This window comes from Mangifera indica, chromosome 13, assembly GCF_011075055.1.
Source record: "Mangifera indica cultivar Alphonso chromosome 13, CATAS_Mindica_2.1, whole genome shotgun sequence".
In the NCBI taxonomy this organism is placed as follows: Eukaryota; Viridiplantae; Streptophyta; class Magnoliopsida; order Sapindales; family Anacardiaceae; genus Mangifera; species Mangifera indica.
Window position 1 is genome coordinate 13,490,333 of NC_058149.1, and position 24,284 is coordinate 13,514,616.

The 24,284-nt window shown below is 35.3% G+C and overlaps 1 protein-coding gene across 1 annotated transcript; it reads left to right on the forward strand.

Moving 5' to 3' along the window:
- The first annotated feature begins 1,086 nt into the window (after positions 1–1,086).
- Positions 1,087–23,988, forward strand: LOC123194075. The gene is made up of 36 exons (XM_044607212.1): positions 1,087–2,161; positions 3,216–3,360; positions 3,843–4,121; positions 4,266–4,433; positions 4,542–4,757; positions 6,057–6,151; positions 6,832–7,006; positions 7,368–7,792; positions 8,734–8,857; positions 9,638–9,733; positions 9,819–9,890; positions 10,399–10,536; positions 11,238–11,391; positions 11,515–11,882; positions 12,210–12,673; positions 12,756–13,100; positions 13,518–13,742; positions 13,960–14,050; positions 14,199–14,276; positions 14,420–14,710; positions 14,821–15,018; positions 15,247–15,729; positions 16,211–16,372; positions 16,570–16,899; positions 16,985–17,067; positions 17,164–17,268; positions 17,801–18,029; positions 18,597–18,962; positions 19,657–19,758; positions 20,240–20,383; positions 21,149–21,237; positions 21,742–21,824; positions 21,930–22,045; positions 22,281–22,366; positions 23,048–23,147; positions 23,436–23,988. The coding sequence occupies exons 1-36, from the start codon at positions 1,257–1,259 to the stop codon at positions 23,499–23,501; spliced, it is 7,596 nt and encodes a 2,531-aa protein (XP_044463147.1). The 5' UTR covers positions 1,087–1,256; the 3' UTR covers positions 23,502–23,988.
- Positions 23,989–24,284: the final 296 nt, after the last annotated feature.

Genomic DNA, 24,284 nt, shown 5'->3' on the forward strand with positions numbered 1-24,284 from the left:
TTAAAAACTTGTAATTCAATTTTATCATTTTCAAATTTAAAAACCTCAATTGTCATAACTACTTTTTCTTAAAGTCCAAATTCATTTAAATTGTGACGTCACTCATCAAAACCCACTATAATCATTTACTTAGAAGAAAAGGGGGTTGATGACAATTTAAAAATGGCCAAAGGACTATTTCCCACCGAAAGTATCATTTTATCTTAAATTCTCACTCTTTAACTTTGAAAATTTTATTTATCCACTTATAAGCGGTTACAGTTAACGAAACTCTAACCCTTTAAAATTTTATTTCTTTTTCCCCCTTAAATTTAAGAACTAACAATTTTTCTCATAGACCAAGTTTTAAAAAATAATATTTTCCCCCTTAAAGTTTAGTTTTCAAACTTCGGCGTCATCTCCGGCGACATCTCCTTTGTCTTCCTCTGATGATCACTCCCTCACCATCTCCCTCTCTGACCGGTACTTCTAAACCCAATAGGAGACAATGTTTTGTTTGGGAAAATGAAACATTGTCTCTCTGATGAAAGACGATAACGTCTTCGTCTTCCCCAACAAAGACAAATAGCTTCATCTTTCCAATCAAGCTGAGAGTTATTTTTGATATCAATCGACGTCGTTCAAACTTCCAAATAAGAGAAAAACTTGGCCACCAGGGGGAGAGGAGACATCAGAAGATATTTGTCACCAACAATGACATTAGATTTGACGTTGGAGATCTGGAAACTATCATTTTTTAAAACTTAGGTTAAAGGAGAACTTTTAGTTTTTAAGATTTATAGAAAGAAAAAGAGATTAAATTTTAATTTATTTTTAATAATATAAATAAAATAATGATTTTACTCATAAAACCATTAATTTTAACTACTCATGAGTGGATATTTAGAATTTTCAAAATTAAAAAATGAAAACTTGAAATAAAAAAATACTTTGGATCGGAATAAGCCTTTTAGCCTTCAAAAATTGATATCAATTAGTTAGGTTCGGGTGACATGTTAATATAAAAAAGTGAAGTTGTTAATTGAAATATTGTACTAACTTTCTAATAGAAAATGAAAATGTTAAACTTTTGAAATTTAACTGTTCGACCATAATTTTCTGACGGTAATATTCCCGGCTTCCTTCTCCTTACTGGTGTCTAGAAAACAAAGCAGCACAGGTTCGTCTTTCAATCTCACTTTATTCGACTACATACCCAACCATTTTCAATCACAAAATGAGATGATCGATCGAGTTCACAATCTTAATTCATAATAATGGACAAAGAAACAGACCTCCTTTCGCGCCTCGCCGCGAACCACCTCCACCTCGCTCAGTTCGAGCCGTTAAGAGCCACTCTCCTCGCTCTTCGCACTCGGAACCCTGATCTAGCCCTCGCTATCCTCCAAACAATTGTTGCTAACTCTGGCAGGTTCGATAATGTTCTCTGGTCAGTTTCTTGCCCCTCACCATCGCTCTTTACGTACTTATCAACTCTCGAACTATTACAATTCAACGATCCAACTTCATCCACCTGGAGTTTCGATCCAGAAACGCTGCGTTTGCGTTCGGAATTCTTGTTGTTAGTGCAGATGCTGATAGACCGCGTGTTAGAAAGAACGCGAAAGGATATTGACTTAGATAGCTTTGAGAAAGAGAAGGAGAAACATTTTGATTTAAATGAGGGCGATAGTTTTGATGAGAAAGTTAAGTTGTTTGTTAGAAACGAGGATTTGGGAGATGTGAATGGTGAATTTGGTGGCTGTGTTGGGGTTTTGGATAGGTTTATGGAGTTAGGCATGAAAAGATTAAAGCCTGATGTAAATGTAAATATGATTGATGACGTAAGTACCAGTGGTGTAAACGTGTTAATTGAGGAAGACATATTTATGTGTTTAAAGAAAGTAGTTTTGGAGTTTGCCAATGTTTTTGACGCATTGTGTTGGAATATAGAAAAGCAATTGAGAGGGTGGGAGAGTTTTGATTCAGACTGTGCTATAGCACGGAAAGAGGATTTATCGGAAGGGCAGGATAGAAGTATTCTTGGTTTGATACAGAAGAGTGCTCAGCTGGCTTATTTAGATGCAATGAATGAGTATGTGAAGGAGGGAGATGAGGAAGGAGCTATATCTTGTATTCGTTTTCTTCACCTTGATTATGGCGTGGAGGAGGCTGAGTATCAGTATGTTTATTTCACTTTTCCCTTTTTTCTCAAAGTGGATACAATTTTCTTGTAATGTTGTAATTTTTTATTTATAGAGATTAAGTAGTGGCAGATGGTTATTAATTCATGTTGTTGTGAAGCTTCTTTTCAAATAGGAAAGAAAATAAGTATCAAGTTGTGATATTGTTATGATTGAGTTTTGATCCCATAGTTTGGAAAATTAGAGATCAATGCTCCGACTTGCTTGTACTTTAAGCTGAGATTAGTTGGGAGTTGCTTTAGACTGAGAAATGCTGTGACTTTCTCTATGAAAGAAAGAGATTTGGATGTGGGGATCGCCTCTATATAACAGAACAATACTTATTGATGTTATAGGTAAAGAATGTAGGTGGGACTATGAGTAGTCAAATGTTGTGTTTTGTTTAGAAATTGGTGTTGAAAACATATCATTTGAATTCAAAGTATAGCTAGGCAAGTATTTTTCAAGGATATGATTTTCTTACAACACCTTTTATGTGGATAAATTGAGTCTCTGAACATGCTACTATTTTGTGGAAAATAATTAGTTCAATTCTATAGACCAATGGATCAAATTATTCCTACTAAAGATAATTTTGTGAGCTGTTCAATCTATATTGTATAGATTTTTGTTGATTCCTCAGATGGATCTTAACTTTTGTAGGCAACTTATTAACTTTTTTTTTGTAGTTTTTTTCAATTAATGATATTAAATTTGTTTCTTCTCAAAGAAAAAAAACATCCTTCCAACAGTATGGTTGTTTGGGGTTTGGTTTAACCCTGTAAGTTTTAAAAAACTAGTAAATAAGGTAAAATGATTTATAAGTTTTGTCTCTCTTGGTATAATTATTATTTTCCATTTGTGATGTTTTATTTTTTTTTTAACAATGTTTGAGTTCTGAGGAGGCTTTATTTGGATTTTGGGCTTATATGCCTCAATAAGCTAATGATGTGCTTCTTCATTATCATTTTGTTGTATGGAAATCATATTAATCTATTTTCACCCTTCATTATTTGATATTGATTTCCATTTTCTTTTGATGTATTTTGATAGCATGGGTTTGGAAAATCTCCTCAAGAGGGTTCTATCTAAAAGGGAGGAATTTGGAGACACCTGGTATGCCATGCAAGAGAAATTGTTAATGATTTACAGAGAAGCGCTTTCGTCTGATTGCAGGCATCTTGTTCAATTGATACAGGTAATACTCTTTTTGATTTTTCTTTTTAGTAGTCTTTGTGGTAAAAATGCTTTGTCAGTAATGGTTTGCATGACATCTATAGTCTTTAACAATTTGAACTCCAATTAGATTATTGGTAGAAATGTATCTGATTATGCTATTCTGGGCTTGATTAGTAATTTAAGATCTGTTCGTTGAAACCCAAAACTGGGTAGGCGGAGGCTATTTTGGGTAGTTTCAAAAAATTTTAGTTGTGTCAGCATTCTGACATTTTCATCTTAAGGTAATGGTACTGCCTGAAGGTTCAGCTCAGGCTCATTTGATGAAGTCCTCAATGGTCACTTGGCTGGTTTAGTTCTGATTTTGTTGGTTATTCTGGTGCATGTTGCATTTTAATTTATTAGTTGTCCTTTAGCAATATATTGATACTAAGTTTTATAAAGTATCATTTAATTTCTTCTTTCCTTGTCGTCCTTATGTGACATTTATTGTTTATTTGGCAGGTTATTCAAGATGAGTTGCTTTTTCAAGAAATTGAGATATATAAAGCACGTGATAACAACCCAATTCCACCCCCACTTGAGCGTTTTCAAAGATATATTTCAGAATTGAAGCCTGATATTGATTCAAATGATAAGTCTTCGTTGTTGAATATAGCAGCCAGATTGTGCATGAGAGACATGTACCATTATGCTCGCGTTTCTGGATTACACGTGCTTGACTGCATCATGAATACAACCCTGTCTGCTGTCAAGAAGGAGCAGCTTCAAGAAGCTAATAACGTATGTGTCTGCTTTTATGTTTAAGTTGATACATGAGTATGGAAATGTTTTGTTTTCATTACAGTCAAGCTGTTCATTTTGGTCAAATGTTAAAAGCAGTGCTACTATAGGCTTACAAATCTTACTTGTCTGAAAACATGGCAGTTTCTTATGTTGTTCCCTCGACTTCGGCCATTGGTAGCTGCCATGGGTTGGGATCTATTGTCTGGCAAAACAACAGAACGTAGGAAGTTGTTGCAGTTGCTATGGACAAGTAAGTCACAAATGTATCGTTTGGAAGAGTCTTCTCTTTATGGAAATGAATCAGATGAGGTACTTTCTATTTACTAACTATAATGGTTGAAAGCTTTCTTTCTTTCATTATTGTTTGTATAATAATGAATGAAATTAAAGAGCTTTATCTCATTTCTCCTTTGACAGATATCTTGTGTGGAACATCTATGTGATTCACTATGTTATCAGCTTGATCTTGCCTCTTTTGTGGCTCATGTTAATTCTGGTCAATCGTGGAATTCAAAATTCTCATTGTTGTTGTTTGGAAAAGAACAAACAACATTTGGAAGTGAAGATGCTCAATTAGACCCTTTTGTTGAAAACTTTGTGTTGGAACGACTATCTGCTCAAAGTCCTCTGCGGGTAAGATTTTGTATATCTAAAGCTAAAGCAATTTGCTTTGGCCTTCCTACCTAAATTAAATCTATATAATTTTGTTAAAACTGTATGTATGATTAAACATGTTTAGAATGGTTAAAGTGGTTGGTAGTAATGCTTTTCACAAAAATCTTGATAATTAGCATTTAAAATTTTATTAAATGTATAAATGGTGCTATAGTTGTTATTATCATATTGAATTGTTGTGGTCACTTTGTAATTTTAACCATTAACTTATATACAATGAAATTTCTCAAGTTTGTAGCTACAGAGTTGTCTTTTTGATTGTTAGTATAACCAAAAAAGCGTTTTGCATGATGGGCACTTGCCTAGTTCTCTGAATTAAGTTTTTAACCGAGGTTAAGAGGGGCTTGCTAACAGGCTTTAATTGAGTGTGAGGGAAATAAATTAGGCAAGAGGAACCAAGGATAGTTATTGGAATAGAACTTACATTCAGTAGATGTAAGAAACTGAGACATGTTTATGAAATTGTCAAATTACAATTACGGATGCATAAGTTCACTCTAATAAAGTTAGCAATGAAGTATGAAACAGAAGGTACTGTAATTAAATGGGGAAATGTCCACTAAAGTTGCTTGAATAAGGTTATACATTAGACATAAGTTGTATAGTTTCTTTTAATATGTCTATTTGAATGTATGCATGTGCACTACTCTTTAACTTAGAGACAATTCCTATGTTAAATACTGATGTTTGTGAGGGAGAAGATGAAAAAGAATAGAGTTTTCCGTTCATGGTGAGGAAAGGAGGAAACTTTTCTTCCTCTTTTTCTTATTCATCTCAACAATTTACAAATCAATATATACAAGTATCAGAACCCAAAAACCTACAAATTTAAATGGCTAACTTAACAGTTGAATGAACAACTGCCTCCTTACAAGACACTACTAACCACCGACATTTTTCTCCTGCTCAAGACTTGCCTTTTACAGCCTACAACAGTCTAGGAATACTTTTTAGTTCTCATTGTATTTAAAGAGTTCTTGCTGAAAAAAAAAGGGAAAATGATTTAACCAATTTATTATGAGAAATTTATATTATCCGCTTAAGTAGATGGCTGGGTTGCAGTATGTGTCTCTTCATTAACACATGGTATCTAGAAAGTTTATTAGACAGTATTGTAACTGCTTGCTTTTTCTTTTTGTATGATTAAGTGAAGTAAAAATGATATTTTAGTTCTGAGTGTAAATCTGGAAAGCTCACATTCTTAACAGCTTTTCTGTTTGGTTATTTATATTTTACTTGGATTTTTTTCTCATGCAGGTACTTTTTGATGTTGTTCCAGACATAAAGTTTCAGGATGCTATTGAATTAATCAGCATGCAGCCAATTGCTTCTGATATAGCAGCCTGGAAGAGGTGTGTATGCAAATGAAATTTCCCTGATGATTGATTGAAATTTTATTATGCTGGAGTTGGTTAAGGATGGTTTATGATCTTAAAATTTTGTATTTTTTTGCTGTGTCCTATTAAGAGGCAAATGAAGTTTCTCCAAACAAATTATAATTCTACATCTTTGAATGAGATATGGCACTGTAGGCTGATTTTTGTTTCTGCTTAGTCTTCATTCATTGCAATTGTTGACTATTATAGTCTGTGGTAATATTGATTAAGAACTCTGTGATCTATGTGTGTCTGGACTCTTGCATATGTATGGATATTTTTTTATTAATAGATTTTCTGAAGGTGATTGAATATTTTTCTCTTAATCTGCTCTTATATTGCATGAAGTCTTCAAATGAATGAAATATGTCTGTTGATGATTCTAGTGTCAATATTAGTTCATGTACTTCATGAATTGGGATAATAATAACGGTTGGATTTTTTTTTTCTGTGGGACGGCCATTCAATGTAGCCCTTGTGTATGTTTGGGCCATCAATAGACTGGAAGCTGTCTTGTGTTTATAAATGTGCACCTGAGGCTGTGTAATGCAAATTTTGTTATGTTGGCCTGCTTTTCTTTCTTGGGTTGATTGTAACTTTTTCCTTTGTAATTATTTATTTATTTTGAATACCTTTTCTGAATTTGTTCTGGACAGGATGCAAGATACTGAACTCATGCACATGCGTTATGCTCTGGAATCCACTGTACTTGCTCTGGTGGCAATGGAAAGAACTTCAAGTGGTGAAAGAGCAAGTCATCACCAACTGGCTTTATGCCATTTGAAAGATTTGAGGAACCATTTGGAGGCTATTACAAATATTCCACGCAAGGTCATAAGTGGTTTGCATTTTGCTTGAACATGTTACATGTCATTTTTGCATTTATTAGGATGGGGTTCTCTTAATATAAGATGCAGATATATATGTTTTTGCCAAAAGTATTGCAATTTACTTTTCATAGGATATAATCCATGATAGAATTTATAAAGATGTTTATTCATTCTAATATGCTAGAAATTCATTTGCCATTATGTGGGATCTCTGTGGCTAATCACAATGTTCACCTTGCTAAACAGTTTTTCTTTATCTTAATGCTTTTAATCTGTCAATACTGGCATTAAATAATTGAAATCAATATTTGTCTTATTTATTTTCAGTTGTTACATAATGGTGATTCTATTCACTGATGCAGATATTCATGGTGAATGTTATAGTTTCGCTTTTACATATGGATGATATCTCTCTCAATTTGATGCATTGTACCTCACCAGGGAGTAATTCTGAATCACCCTCTGCATGTACCTGGGAACATTCTGATCTCAAGACATGTGAAGGGGGAAACGAAATGGTTATATCGTTCACAGGGTTGCTAGTTGATATACTGTGTCGCAATCTTCCATCAACTGTAATTTTACAAGAGTATGCATTAACTGATGGTTTGAATGTCGGTGAAATGCAAGCATTAGAATGGAGAATCTCAATTTCAAAACGTTTCATCGAAGATTGGGAATGGCGGCTATCAATATTGCAGCGTCTTCTTCCACTATCAGAACGCCAATGGAGTTGGAAGAAGGCATTGACTGTGCTACGAGCGGTCCCATCCAAGCTACTAAATCTGTAAGTTTTGGCCAATTCTTTTTGGGAATATTTCAGTGGCATAATAATCAGTTGTTGCTCGTGACACATATGCAATCTATTTTTCAATCAATTATGATCTGTCAAACAGTAATATATAACCTTTTGGTGTACTACACTACTTATGCTTTATAGCAATAATCTGCAGTAGCTTCATTAATAATTCCCTTTTTTCTTTTAAGAGAAAGAAATTTTATAGTACAAGTGTGTAATTTATATATTCTAAATGCTCCTCAGGTCCATCATTTCCCTTCTTTTAGACAGAATAGAGGCCATTTTGTAGTTTTGTTTATGCTGGAGCAGGGTGCTAATCTTTTTCTATGCTCACATGGTCCAAAATCCTGATGAATAGTAACAATAATAGCACAGTCTGGCAAAATTATGACTTCTAACCTCATTTTTAGGTTATAATGGTCATAGCTTTTGCAGTATTCTTGTGTCAAATTAAATTTTGCACAAGTAATTGACAGTAGAGAGAAACAGTGTGTTTTACAATCATTACAGTTTAACTTGGAAGTGTTAAGAATTTCCAATGAGGCCCTGTCATGACACAGACCTCCGAGAAATAAATTCTTGTTAAATTTTGCATGAGGAATTGACAGTAGAGAGAAACAGTGTGTTTTACAATCATTAGAGTTTAACTTGGAAGTGGAAAGAATTTCCAGATAGGCCCTGTCATGACACAGACCACTGAGAAATAAATACTTGTTAATTAGGGCTCTGCCTAAGCATATATGCTAATGTGAGACCATCTTTGTCAATTTGGACCATCATTTGCTGAGAAAAAGTTTGACAAAAAAGAACCTGTGATAGCACTGTTTCTTTCCTTAAACATTTCTTAGTGAATTTGATAATTTGAAGGCAGGTTTACCGCTGTTATTATTTTCATAATGTAAGTATTTTGATTTTCTTTTGTTCTGTAGTTGCATGCAAAGAGCCAAGTATGACATTGGAGAAGAGGCTGTTCATCGGTTCTCGTTATCTGCAGAAGATAGAGCTACACTTGAATTAGCTGAATGGGTGGATGGTACCTTCAGAAGAGCATCTGTATGTTCCAGATTGTCATCTGATATTGTCATATATGTTCTGACACTATCATTATGTTAATGTTTACATATGAATTGATTATCTACATTAGTTTCTTGGTTTTTCAAATATTATATTTCTGCTAACTGGAAATGTAGATTTTGATTCCAATCTTAATCTGGCTTCCTATGGTATCCTTGTATGATATCTATCATTTATCATATGATTTCGTGTTTCTTATTGAATTTAGTTTCTTCTCTCCTAATGCACTTGTGGGTTGAGAACTATGCATTGTGTTTGATATAGAAATTTGTTACCCTATCACTTAGTTATGGTGTTTATTATATGTTGGATGGATAGTTTGTTGCACGTGTTGTTCTAATCTCAAATGAACTAGTGAAATTACCCACTATCATACTTTGTTTTGTTTCTGCAGTTTTTTTATACAGTCCAACGTAAACCTTTTTAGTAGTCTTTAATGTTTATCATTTTTTAAAAGTTATAATATGTATAATTGCCTATGGTGGTGCTTTTTCTCTTACAAGTAAGCCTTCAGATTTGAACTTAGTGAATTTGTTGGATCAGTTGGAGGATGTCTGGGTTATTAAAAAGAAAAAGAAACAAATATTATGTTTACATGCTTAAAATGGGAATTGTTTAGCCTGTCCTGAATTGGGATAATTAGTTTGTTAATTAATTGTCAATTTTGGGGTGCACAATACTTGATGTTTTTCAAAGAATTTGGGCTTATGGTATGCCCAAATCACATATGCAAGGATAATCTGACTTGTTTCTTTGCAGGTAGAAGATGCTGTGACACGTGCTGCTGACAGAACTTCTACTGTACAAGATCTGGACTTTTCGTCCTTACGCTCCCAATTAGGTTCTTTGGCTGCAGTGAGTGCTTATTGCACAGGCTATCTATTCCACATATATGTCCCAAGTTACTGAATTTGAATTCATATATTTTTCGTCTTGCCAGATTCTTCTGTGCATTGATGTTGCTGTAACTTCTGCAAGGTCTGCAACTATGTCTCAGCAGCTTCTGAATCAGGCAATACTCACCTATCTAATCTGCTCAAAGTTTGTATTTGTTGAATTCTTAATGTTATTGCATCAACTTATGTAGTTGCAGTACGAGTGCAACGTCCCAGTCTTCTTCCCCCCTTCCAATTTTTAGGGAAATTTTATTTCCTTCAGGGTTTCTTTCTTTATCTTTTTTGGGTTCTGATTAAAGCCTTCCAACTCTCTGACCATCTGTATGATTGCTGTCCTCATTACAAAGCCTATGCAATTCATTAACTAGGATTAAATATCAAAAAAGAGGAGTCTAGTCTAATCCTTGTTTTATGATGATCTCATGAATTTGTATGGAAAAAATAATCTTTTTGACACATTGCAGCCGCTTCTAGTTCAGTAAGCTCTATGATTTTAATGTTCTTGTATGATCTTTGGATTCTCTCATGTTCTGCCAGTTTTTCTCTGGTGTTTCCGCCCCAGCTCTATTGTGTTTTAAATGTATACATCCTTCTGATATTGTTTTACACTTGTATTATATGCAGTCTCAGCTGATGCTATCTGAGATATATCCAGGAGCTTCTCCAAAAGCAGGATCCACCTACTGGGATCAAATCCATGAAGTGGCTATTATATCTGTTTCACGGCGTGTTCTGAAGCGTCTGCATGAATTTTTGGAAGAGGTGATGTTTTCCAGTCCGTTTTAGCAGATAGATGTTAGACTGACTTTTCTCAAGCTTAGTTATTGAACATTCTTTATTGTAATATCAACTTAGGTTCAGCATGTGTGCTGTTTCATACGTGGTCTTGAATTTTCCAATAGACTAATCGATTTGAGTTTATGCTTTGGCAACAACATTTCACGCAGAACTTACTATCAAAAAAGAAGAATATTTGGTAAATTCTCTTTAAGTGTATTTGAATTGATGCTTGCCTGATCTAAGAAAAATTTCCATCGATACAGAGCATCATAATGTAGCATAAGATCTTTTGAGAAAAATGCATAATTTTACAAGAAGCAGGAAAGTTTAGCATTTGAAAAATTTCACATTGAGAAAATAACTGCTCTCTGATCTGGAAAAGTTGTTGGTGTGCATGTATTTGAAACACCTTGTTTTGTTGTTAAAATGCAAACCTTGTGCTCACCTTTGCTTTTTTTTCACTTTTTCTTTTTCTTTCTCTTACTCTTTCCTCTTCTCATGTTTGATAAATCAAATTGTTGTATTGCTCTCTGAATACTTGCTTCGATTCACTTCTCTTTAATTTGTGTAAAGTATTGCAGATATTTCTCCTAATCCTCATTGTCTTTCTTATGTTGCTCCTTAATATGCAATTCATGCTTTAGTTGTTGTTGATAATGCTGCATGATTTTTCTTTTCTCCAGGATGATCCTCCAGCACTCCAGACCATTCTGATTGGGGACATCATTATTTCATCAACTAAGGAGTCCTATAGACAGGGGCAGAGGGAACGTGCTCTTGCTATGCTACATCAGATGATTGAAGATGCTCACAAGGGCAAGCGACAGTTTCTCAGTGGTACACTTCTTTCTTTAAATTATTTTTTGTGGGATGGGGTAGTTTTGTGCTGTCTTTATTGTCCTTGTAGAGGAAAAGACATGTTTCTGTGCCTCTAATTTATCTCATCCTGTGAAATCTTAGGTAAGCTTCATAATCTAGCAAGAGCCATTGCTGATGAAGAAACAGAACCAAATTTCAGTAAAGGGGATAGTTCATACACCGACCCAAAAGGGTTGTTGAATTTTGACAAGGATGGGGTTCTTGGGCTTGGACTAAAAGCTGTTAAACAAACCACTTCAAGTTCGAAAATTGGAGATACTAGTGTTCAATCTGTTGGTTATGATATGAAGGATATGGGGAAGAGACTGTTTGGCCCATTAAGTGCAAAGCCCTCGACGTATCTATCACAATTTATTCTCCACATTGCAGCAATTGGTGACATAGTTGATGGGACTGATACAACTCATGATTTTAACTTTTTCTCACTTGTGTATGAATGGCCAAAGGATGTAAGATTTGTTCTTTTCTTATTTCTTGTGTTTAAAGTTTTTGGTTGTGCTTGATGCACCAATACATCTCGTAGCAAAATTCCACATGACAAGCACTTATATGTTTCCCTTCCTGTTGTAATTCTTCTAGTTGATGCTCATTTGGTTTGGACTGTATGTTATGAGCAATGAAAACATGCTGGGGGAAATTCTTGGGAAATAATGTTTCTATTACCTGAAAAAAGTTTGAGCCTTATAAAATAATTAGTTGATTCATTAAGGAATTAACTTAATTTCTTTTTTCACAGGATCACACATATGTTCATGGTTTCCTTGTTTATTTTGCAGCTTTTAACTCGTTTAGTCTTTGAGCGAGGCAGCACTGATGCAGCTGGAAAGGTTGCTGAAATCATGTGTGCTGATTTTGTTCATGAAGTGATTTCAGCTTGTGTACCACCAGTTTATCCTCCAAGGTCTGGCCATGGATGGGCGTGCATTCCAATTGTTCCTACCTGTCCTGGTAGTTTCTCTGACAAGAAAGTAATTTCCCCCTCTTCTAAAGAAGCTAAGCCCACTTGTTACAGCCGTTCCTCAGCAACACCTGGAATTCCTTTATACCCTCTTCAGTTGGATATAGTTAAACATCTTGTTAAAATATCACCTGTTAGGGCTGTCTTGGCTTGTGTTTTTGGTAGCAGTATATTATATGGTGGCAGTGACTCAACTATATCTAGCTCATTGAATGACGAAGCATTACAAGCACCTGAGGCTGATCATATTTTTTATGAGTTTGCTCTTGATCAATCTGAGAGGTAATATATGTCTTAAAGATGTTTAAGCTGTTTCCTGTTATATTGTGATAATTTAATTTGACTTTCTTCCCGTCTTTAACAGGTTTCCAACTTTAAACCGGTGGATACAGATGCAAACCAATCTTCATCGAGTTTCAGAGTTCGCTGTAACAGCCAAGAAAAAGGCTGATGATGGCAAGGTTAAACATGAAACAAGAGCTGCTATTAAGAGGTTTCGTGAGAGTGACAGCGATACTGAATTAGAAGTTGATGAAATTGCCGGTAGCAATAACATTTCAACATCCTTAGTGGACCTCAGTGGTCAAGATGGTGCAGCTCCAAACACTTGGCGTGATTCCTTTAAGTCTGAAAGCACAGAAGATGATACAACAATTTTCCTTTCTTTTGATTGGGAGAATGAAGACCCATATGAGAAGGCTGTGGAGCGGTATTTTCCATTCTTCTTGCAAAATATTATCTTATTTTGATGGTTGTCTTAGTTTTCTGGTTGCTGATAGTGCTACTGAATACCAATTTTCACGTGTGGTACATCTTGCCGCTTCTTTAAAGAAAACAGAATAAAGGAGGTGTCTGAAAGAAGATATAGAAAATGGGAAAATTATACCATTAGTTAACTAAAATTTTCAGTATGAATGCCTTTTCTTCTGTACGTGCCATGCATGCCCAGAGTAGCAATATAGACAAAATCGGTGCATCTCTACTCTACCCTAATCCTTCTCCCTTTATTTTCCCTTTTAAATATTCACAATGGGGGAAGTTGTAATCTTTAGCAATTTATGAGTGCTATTTGTCATAATATTGTGACCCTAATATGTGCTTGTTGTCACTTGTTATGTTCAAGCAGATTGATTGATGAAGGAAAACTTATGGACGCGCTTGCACTTTCAGATCGCTTTTTACGCAATGGGGCCTCAGATCGATTGCTGCAGCTACTCATTGAACGGGGAGAAGAGAACCATACAATCTTTGGACAACCTCAAAGTTTTGGAGGTAACATTATCTGGTGCAATAGTTGGCAGTACTGCTTGCGATTGAAGGATAAACGACTGGCGGCTAGACTTGCTCTCAAGTATGTAAACTGATAGAAAGTTATTGAAACTTAGTTTATTTTATGTTTCTTTGGGCTCTTTTTCTTTCACATTTTTTATTAACTTGTAATCAGCTTTTGAAGCAAGGAAAACCCTTTACATGTGGAATTAGCTTTTTCTAGATTACAGAGTGCTCTTTTATGGGGTCTTTAAATTGAAAGTACAGTGGAAGTATCCTCAAAGAAATTTTATTTGCAGGTATATGCACAGATGGGAACTTAATGCTGTGTTGGATGTTCTCACAATGTGCAGCTGCCACATCCCTCAAAGTGATCCAATTAGAAATGAGGTATTGGATTCAATTAATGATTGCTTAAATTTTTATGACTATTTTTTTCTTCACAAGGACAGATATTAATTGTTCATTCTCTTAATTTTACTGAACCCGCGTTTTATATCCTTCTTTAATGAAATGTTATCATTCTTTGGGTACTTAGGTGTTGCAAATGAGACAAGCTTTGCAGCGATACAGCCATATATTAAGTGCAGATGATCAGTATAGCAGCTGGCAAGAGGTTATAGTCCCTTCTGTTGCTAAACAAAAATGAAAATTTTAGATAAAAGAGAAAAATGGTTATGGTTTTCTTTCTGGTAACTGTCTTCAGTGCTTTGCTCTAATAATCCTTGGTTTTCCTTTTGCTCTTATTGGATATGTCAGGTTGAAGCACAGTGTAAGGAGGATCCAGAGGGCTTGGCTCTGCGGTTAGCTGAGAAAGGAGCAGTTTCCGCTGCTCTGGAAGTGGCTGAGAGTGCAGGATTATCCATAGATCTGAGGAGGGAGCTGCAGGGTCGGCAACTTGTGAAACTTCTTACAGCAGATCCTCTTAATGGTGGAGGGCCTACAGAGGCTTCACGTTTCCTATCTTCTCTACGTGACTCTAATGATGCTCTTCCAGTCGCTATGGGTGCAATGCAACTGTTACCCAACCTTCGATCAAAGCAACTTCTTGTAATCAATTGTTTTTCTTGACCTCTTTTTGTGGGAGTTGGCTGCATTACAAAGTACTCTTTGAATGTGACATATCCATTCGTGTAATTTCTTTATCTTATGTTGTAAAGGTTCACTTCTTCTTGAAGCGAAGGGATGGGAATCTATCAGATGTTGAGGTTGCTCGACTGAACTCATGGGCTTTAGGTCTTCGAGTTTTGGCTGCCTTGCCATTGCCATGGCAACAAAGATGCTCCTCTCTGCATGAGCACCCGCATTTGATATTAGAAGTTCTGCTGATGAGGAAACAACTACAATCTGCTTCCCTGGTACTGTTCTCCTTACATTGAGTTTAAGGATTATCCTTTTATTTGACTCATGATATTATTAGTTACTGTATGTACAATTCTGAATCCCCTTCATTTATCTTCAAATTAGTGTCCTCAAGCTTGAGCCTTGGGCTCCTGTCTTCTCTTATGGCTTCATAGCAATAGTTTGTGCCATCTCTAGCCTTCTTTGTTTATTTGATGGTGATGCTGGATTATATTTTCTAACAGATTCTTAAAGATTTTCCTTCCTTGAGGGACAACAGTGTAATAATAGCATATGCTTCTAAGGCTATTGCCGTCAGTATTACATCTCCTGTGAGAGAACCACGACTATCTGTCTCAGGAACACGGCCAAAGCAGAAAACAAGAACTGTTGCAAGGTCTTCTTTTACTAGCAGTCTAAACAACTTGCAAAAGGAGGCTCGTCGAGCTTTTTCTTGGGCTCCTCGTAATACTGGAGATAAGGCTACTCCAAAAGATGTTTACCGGAAACGAAAAAGTTCTGGATTGACAGCATCTGAAAGAGTTGCTTGGGAGGCCATGGCCGGCATTCAAGAGGATCGTGTTTGTTCATACTCTGCTGATGGGCAAGAACGTCTTCCTTCTGTTTCTATTGCAGAGGAATGGATGCTAACAGGTGATGCCTCTAAGGATGGAGCTGTTCGTGCAGCTCATCGATATGAAAGTGCACCTGATATTATTCTCTTCAAGGTATGCTCTCATTGGTCGGCTTAATTTGTTGGAAATAGAGACATTGTGTGTAATACTAAATGATTGCTACTTCCCTTGTGAATGGTGGATGCCCATGACATCTTGGTTTTGGTTTACTGTTGGTATTCACTTTACTATTTTATCAGTTCATGCTTGAATAATGATTTTGTTATCAATCTTTTGGCTGTACTAGTAATTCTTGATCGCATATGTTAATGATGCTCTTATACTTGACTATGCATCTGTTCAAATTGGATCTAACATTAAATTTATAATAACTTTTATGATATTTCCAGTTAATATGAACTGGAGACAGCAGAGCCTTTTTTAACCTGGATATGTGTGTGGAGAAACTTGACCTGAATTTCCTCTTCTTCTGCTAAATCATTTAGAGTGTTTCTGTGCTGGATTTCTTGAATGAGGAGATCATGAATTTATGTATGGTGCTACCAGGCTTCTGAGGGTTTCCAATTTTTTTCAGGCTCTGCTTTCTTTGTGTTCTGATGAATTAGTTTCTGCCAAAAGTGCACTGGACTTGTGTATTAATCAGATGAAGAATGTGTTGAGCTCCCAACAGTTGCCTGAGAATGCATCTATGGAAACAATTGGTCGAGCATATCATGTCACAGAGACATTTGTGCAGGTAAACTTTACCTTGTCCTTTCATTTGATTGGGAGTATAATTTCTATATTACAGTTTGTGCTGGTTTTATAAAATAATGCGTCAGCAAAAAAGGCAATGGATGCTTTTTAGCTTACATACAATTGGAAGGTTTTGGCGAATGTGAATATGTCTTAAGTTTAGATTTCAGTAGCGAATCACTTTTTTGGCATGTGTAGGGACTATTTTATGCTAAAACCCTGCTGAGAAAGCTTGCGGGGGTAGGTGAATTGTCTAGTGCTTCAGAAAGGGGTAGGGACGCTGATGATGCATCCTCCGATGCTGGTAGCTCCAGTGTTTGTAGTCAGGCCACAGATGAGTTATCTGAAATTTCATCACAGGCAGATATTTGGCTAGGACGTGCTGAGCTGCTTCAAAGCCTTTTGGGATCTGGAATTGCTGCTTCTCTGGATGATATTGCTGATAAAGAGTCATCTGCTCATTTATGTGACCGGTTGATTGTTGATGAACGGTACAGCATGGCTGTATATACGTGCAAGAAGTGCAAGGTAAGTAGATTGCCAGATTGTAGTAGTTAGCAACATGTTTTCCACTTGGATAGTTAAGGTTATGACTACTTGGTACTTACCTCAGATTGATGTTTTCCCGGTGTGGAATGCATGGGGTCATGCTTTGATTCGGATGGAGCACTATGCACAAGCTCGTGTCAAGTTTAAGTATGTTGAATATATGTATACCTTAAACTTTATAGCTTTTGTTAAGGTCAATTAAGGACTAGAATTGAAGAAACTTGTGTGTTTGATGGTGTGCAGGCAGGCTCTTCAATTGTATAAGGGCGATCCTGCACCTGTAATTCTAGAAATCATTAACACAATCGAAGGAGGCCCTCCTGTGGATGTTTCAGCTGTTCGTTACATGTAAGACAGCATTTAATCGTTGAGTCTAGAAACTCATACATATGTTTCTGCATTTCAATTCTATTAGGTCTGATGATGGGCTAGAAATTGAGAAGGTTTTATAGGATTCTGAATCTCTTTCTGATTATTTGTCTTGATTTTTAAGATGACCCTTACTGTTCGTTTGGTGTAGGACAATACAAAATAATAGAGAAGAGAATGTGACATAGTTGTTATGATTCCCTGTCTTGTCCCAAATTAACTTGAATGCACTCTAGTACTGTTGGAAGTATGCAAGAGATAACCTTAGGAAAGAAAACATTTGATTCAAAAAAGGATTATGAAAAACCCTCTTCATTTAGAATATTTCTCTGATATACTAGAACTGTGTGCCGTACACTTTGTACTATATTTTGCCTCTTGATGAGTAAATATATGTTCTGGGGCTAATACCTGATTGTGATGATGAAAAAAAGGACAAGTGAAAGAAATTTAAATTAGTGTCACATCTTGTCATTGCATGTTCCTCTTTCTGATATATCTTGTACTTCAGGTATGAACATTTGGCTAAAAGTGCACCAACAATCTTGGATGATTCTCTTTCTGCTGATTCATATCTCAATGTTCTATACATGCCATCTACATTTCCACGTTCGGAGAGATCCAGGCGATCTCAAGAATCTGCAAATAATAATTCCTCCTATGGTCCTGGCTTTGAAGATGGTCCTCGTAGCAACCTTGACACCATTAGATATGTTGAATGTGTAAACTATTTGCAGGAAGTAAGCTTATCCTTTTTCTTAAGTATATCTTTTTAGTTCATTTAGGGAACACTGCATATTCTTTTTGCAGATTCTGGGTTAGCCTAATCCCTGATTGGCAGATTAAGGATTTTGTATTTCTTTTTTCTACACGGACTCTAATATTCAAATATGAGTAATGGATTAGTGAATTGTAAATAATGGATAAAATAATCATAATATTATTTTGAACTCAAATACATAGTGAGAAGTGCTCCTTCAATTGATCTTGAGAATGAATTTCCATCTTTGAAACGGTGTTTGTTTTACCCTTTTGCCTGGTATCTGGAATCTTGTACGTTAGCTGCTAATGGTCTTTTTTTTTTTTTAAAAGAAAAAACCCTCTAATTAATTACTTACCAAAAAGGTTTTTCTTTTCTTTTTTCTTAAATTGGTGTATGTTTTTTCACCCATCAGATTTTTTTTTTTTTGTGCAGCAGACAATCACTATCTTGTCTTTCACTCACCAATCCACTATAGTTTATAATTATATCTTTAGTTTATTGAGTGTAATCAGGTATTTTAATTTTTTTTTTGTGATCTATGCAGTATGGTCGCCAGCATTTGCTTGGTTTTATGTTCAGGCATGGTCATTATAGTGATGGTTGCATGTTGTTTTTTCCTCCTAATGCTGTTCCACCACCTCCTCAACCGTCAACAATGGGAGTAGTTACTTCATCATCATCCCCTCAAAGACCTGATCCTCTGGCGACTGATTATGGCACCATTGATGATCTGTGTGACCAGTGTATTGGCTATGGTGCAATGCCCATTTTGGAGGAGGTGATATCTAATAGAATTTCATCTACTAAGGAACAAGATCCAGCCGTAAATCAGTTTACTAATGCAGCACTTGCCCGTATTTGCATCTATTGTGAAACTCATAAACATTTCAATTACCTTTACAAGTTCCTGGTATGAGTGGTTTTCTTCTTTTTCTTTTGTTGAGAATTTTACTTTGAAAGAAAGGGATGTGCAGATATAGCACACATTAAAATTTTAGTGAAGAGTTGTCGGTTGTTTCTGTTGTGTATGTATGTGTTCAGAAGAGGGATAGTAGTTAGTGGAAACGAAATCCCTGAGAATTCTTCAAGATGGATGCCACTTTCCAACGCTAAAGTCCACTCATGCATTCTGTGATCAATGAATTCATGGGAAACTTGAACCTCTAACATGTAGAAAGACTTCAGAAATTAAGCTTTAATCCCTCCAATAATTGTATGTTATGATTGTCTATTTATTAATTATTATTCAGTCACCTTAAATAAGACTAGATAAAGCTTCATCTCCTATCCTGATAAAAGGATCTTTTTTTTTTACTGGTTGAGGATGGAGTCTTGAGAAACTTACGAGTTTTTTTCCATGTACTAGTATTAATGTTTAAAAACAGGGCACACCATTTTCATCCTTCTACCATAAATAAGAAATATAATAGTGAAAAAATCAGTTCTTTATGATTTCTGTTTTCAGGTGCTTCTTCTATTTCCTCTTTCTTCCATCATTGTTAAGTGTGGTATATTGTTATATCTGGAGTTTGGCAAAACTCTAATACGTCCTCTAGGCTCTAATATTGTTTGTGATTAGTTTCTCAAATTTTCTATTGGTTCAGGTGATAAAGAAGGACCATGTTGCTGCTGGACTTTGCTGTATTCAGTTATTTATGAACTCTTCTTCCCAGGAGGAGGCTATCAAACATTTGGAGCATGCCAAGGTAACTAGCTTCTAGTAATTTGAATTTTCTTCCTGTGCTCTAATTTAGGATTGAAAATGGCATGATCATGTGATAAAACATTTATCTTGAAAATGAGACATGATATATGGAATGAGTTTCTCAAAAGATGCTCAATGGAACATGATTTGCAGTATTGGCCATAGATAATGAGCTTTAAATATGTCAAACTGTCTTGTGACATTGTTTCTATAAGAGATCCATTCATTTTCCTCAGGACACCAATTATATATTGCTTATCTACTTGCAAGTGATGACTTGTGGTTTTAAAAATTGAAGATTTCTCTGAGCACCGAGTGCACAGATTTAAAGAATATGCTTACAACAGCATCATTGTTATCAATGGACTCATTTGATACCTTTGCTTTCATGTTTCTCCCATGACTATATTAAATTAGCTCCTGTAAGTTCTATCAATTTGTACTAGCTGCTTTTTTTTCATTTATCTTTCTTTTGTTTCTAGATGCATTTTGACGAAGCATTATCAGCTCGATACAAGGGTGGAGATTCTACCAAGCTTGTCACAAAGGGTATAAGAGGAAAAAGTGCTTTTGAGAAACTCAGTGAAGAAGGACTTGTTAAGTTTTCTGCTCGGGTATCAAAACAGGTAATTTTCATCAACTTAAGAGGCAAGGCTTTACTTCCGTTGTCAGCTGAAAGAAAGTGTAGCAATGCAAGTTCAAGTGCTGGAATAGCTCTTCTTGACTGTGAACTGTTGCCCGGATTTTTTGGAAACCGTTCTTTTCTTTTCCTTTTTTTTTTCTGGGGGGGTAAGTAACTGTTCTTTTCTTTCTCATAAAGAAAAATGGTCTTAGCTACGAAGGTCTCTGTTCTGAACCCCCAACACAGCGGAAAAAGGATCTTTATGAACCATGAAGTGTTATTTCTGTGTGGATGTGATTACAATTGTATCTGTGTGCATGTATATGGAGGTCTGACCTATTCATGTATTTTGTCATCGTACAATAGCAAATTGCTAGCTTCTTATATTACTAAAAGATAAACATATTTTATTAAATTGGGATTTAACATATTGTGATGCTTATTCATGGCGTGTCCTGCTTTAGGTTTGATTGTGCTAACATACAGACATAATTAATTTCTTTACTGGTGGAACATGAAGTTTTAAGATGGTTAGGCTGTTGATATGGAAGATGTAGAGCAGTTACCTTCTTGCCATGGAATAACAGATTTTGATACATTATTGAAATATGTTCACTGGTCTGTTGATATGGCTGATGTTGAGCAAGTTACCTTCTTGCCATGCAAGAACAGATTTTGATACATTATTGGAATATTTTCACTGGTTACAGAATGATACTTCCTTTGGGTTTGTATCGGATGATTTTTATGGATCTACTACATATTGTAGGTGGAAGTTGTAAAATCCTTTCATGATTCTGATGGACCACAGTGGAAACATTCCCTTTTTGGAAATCCAAATGATCCAGAAACCTTCAGGTTAGTGTCATCTCAAATACCAAATTTCAAGCCTCTTTGGCCACGCTGCGTTCTAATTAAGTCTTCTGATTTTGCATCAGTTTACCTTTATAGGTACATTTAGTTAGAGTTTCTGCACAACCTATACAGATATTGATCACTTTTTTGTTTAATATTTACTCTTTACATCTGACTCTTTTATTATATCTGGTCCACTTGTGTGATTCGCTCTGTCTGTTTTTATAATTTTTCTTACTGCAAAATGGAAAAGATTTTCTAGTTAAGCCTTGCCAACCGTTTTCTTCATGCTATATAAATGTTATTTGCTTTCAACATTTAGTAAAATGTTGCATAATTTCCATAGAATCTATATTTCCATTTGAATGATGAGATTTTATGGAATTATTTACTTGTTCAAGCTAAACAGACATAAATATAGTTTATAAGTATTTAAGGTTTCCTTATTTTGCTTTGTTTATAATCATAACAATGACAAAAACATTCATAAACGGTATTGCTGTTCAGGAGGAGGAGTGAGATTGCAGAGACACTAGTGGAGAAGAATTTTGACTTGGCTTTCCAAGTTATCTATGAATTTAACCTTCCAGGTAGCTATATTAGTAACTTCTTGTCTATTTAGCATGTCTGTACCTATTATTTTTTCATTTAGTTTATTTTTTCATTGACATCCAAAGTCCTTACATTACTTTCAGCTGTTGACACATATGCTGGTGTTGCTTCATCTCTTGCTGAAAGGAAAAAGGGCAGTCAGTTGACAGAATTTTTTAGAAACATTAAGGGAACAATTGGTGATGATGATTGGGACCAGGTAATGTGATTACATAACTTGTAGAATAAGGGCTTACAAGGGGCTAGAGAAAATGGTTCAACTTTTGTGCTATTTCATTGTGTATGTATCAGTGTTTGAAATTTAGAATTGCTTTCATTTAATTTGCCTACCCATTTTTAATATTTGCAACTTTTTCAAAGTTTACTTTCGGTTGTATGAAATTTAATTATCCAGGTTCAGAATTATGCATCCATGTGTATCTCTTTTTATGCAGGTCCTGGGGGCTGCAATAAATGTATATGCTAATAAACACAAAGAGCGCCCTGATCGTCTCATAGACATGTTAACCAGCAGTCACAGGTAATGTTTTAGGTTCAGAGCTTAGTACTGAATGTGCTCCAATTATTTTTATATTAAAAAGCAATACTATGCGTACCCACATTGTGTACATACTTATATATATCATCACATGATTAAATGTTGTTTTATCTTTAATTCAAAATCACCAAATCATATAATGACACATATAAGTGTGTATACATTTGTGTACCCAAAGTGAGTACATATAGTTTTATTGTATATTAAATTGGCAAATATGTAGTTTTTGATAAATCCATAAACAAACTCTTATAAATCATTATTAATGTAAATGATTTAGAAAACAAAGAAAATTTCACCTTGTTTAGATGGATGATCTATTTACGGTCTGCCTATCAACAATGTCAGCATAAATTGGTAGCTTTCTTCACTTGAACTCATGCAAGCACATGGAACGCTGATAGTTTAATCATTGTGCTAGGCAACGTCTCATAAACAAATAGTGATGGACCCTGAAATAGTTTTATTTTGAATGCCTGTATTTTGTATTGATTTTTTTTTCCTATAACGGTTGCTATCAAGTTTTATAAATTTTACTATGCAATGATTGACAAAGTAACTTTATGTTGCAATATATAAATGTAGTTTTCATCATTTTTTCCTTTTCTTTTCTGAATTGCCAATGTGAACATGAAAGGCATTATTGTTGACTTCTCCAAGCAGGAAGGTCTTGGCTTGTGTGGTTTGTGGTCGGCTAAAAAGTGCTTTCCAGATTGCTTCACGAAGTGGAAGTGTGGCTGATGTTCAATATGTAGCTCATCAGGTGATTCTCTCTGTTTAGATTCCATCATAAGATTTTATGTGTCATTGTACCATCTCAACAACTGCCATTCTGAGTTGAGGGTGTCCCTGGCTCCCCGCCAGGGAGATGGCATCATACGCACTATTTTCTCCAAGACAGTCAATATGCACATATGTGATGTTTTGGTCTTTCTTTGATAGTATTTAATCATGTGCATATGACTAGAGGGCTATAAAAATAGTATTTCAATGTATAGTGTTAAATTTCCATCTGGATTGAAATATTAAAGCCCAAAAATATTGATTGCAGGCATTACACGCAAATGCACTCCCTGTGCTTGATATGTGTAAACAGTGGTTGGCTCAGTATATGTAACATGTTGCTCAAGAAAGTCTACCTGATTCAATTAGCCTACCATGGAGTTCAATTGCAGCGATGCTCATGGAATTTGGTATGGTTTTAGATGCTATTTATAGCATGCCATATTGAAAACCACAAGCGAACAGAAAGGCTTTACAAGTACATCATCTTTTCTGTTCTCTTCCTGCAATCAGTTGCCATAGCAAAGCTTGCAAGATCTGCAGAGGAAAGTTACATGATATGGCTGAATAAACATTTCAAACTGAATGATTAATACAGTGTCAATGCCGGAAATTTTGTGGATATAAGAGAGGTTCGTGTTCTAACAGCTGCTAGATTTGCTTCTCCTTGTTTCTAGTATGAGCTTCTTTCTCTCTTTATTCTTTCTTTTTGGGCTTATATTAAATTGATTTCTTTAACAAAATAATTTAGTGTTGTAAAATAGGTAATAGGTGTAAGATTGGCATGTTTTATATGAAACTGCTTTTTTTTGTGGCTTCTATTATCTTGTTTAACTCTGTCATTTGCGCTTAATTTTGTGGTAACATTTGTTGATTGTTAAAGCCTTAAGCTAGAAAAATGGGAGGCGGTGTTTAGGTTCAACATACATGCTGCACAGAGGAAACATTAAGCTTTAAGCTAGAAAAAAATTGCTGACTGAGCGATTACCATATTCATGTGCTTTTCCCCCTTTTTTTTTTTTTTAAGGAGCTGTTCTTGAGTTGAATTATCTCTTTAGTGTTTGGCTCAGTATAACGAGAATCAAGCTTGAGTTTGGTTGTAGAATTAAATTGAGCA

What these genes read in the sequence shown, in the direction of transcription:
- LOC123194075 (XM_044607212.1), top strand. Translation starts at nt 1,257, where the DNA reads ATGGACAAAGAAACAGACCTCCTTTCGCGCCTCGCCGCGAACCACCTC. An exon ending in GTGGAGGAGGCTGAGTATCA is followed by an intron (nt 2,162 to 3,215) that starts GTATGTTTATTT and finishes GTATTTTGATAG; the next exon opens with CATGGGTTTGGAAAATCTCC. An exon ending in GTGATCCAATTAGAAATGAG is followed by an intron (nt 14,051 to 14,198) that starts GTATTGGATTCA and finishes TTGGGTACTTAG; the next exon opens with GTGTTGCAAATGAGACAAGC.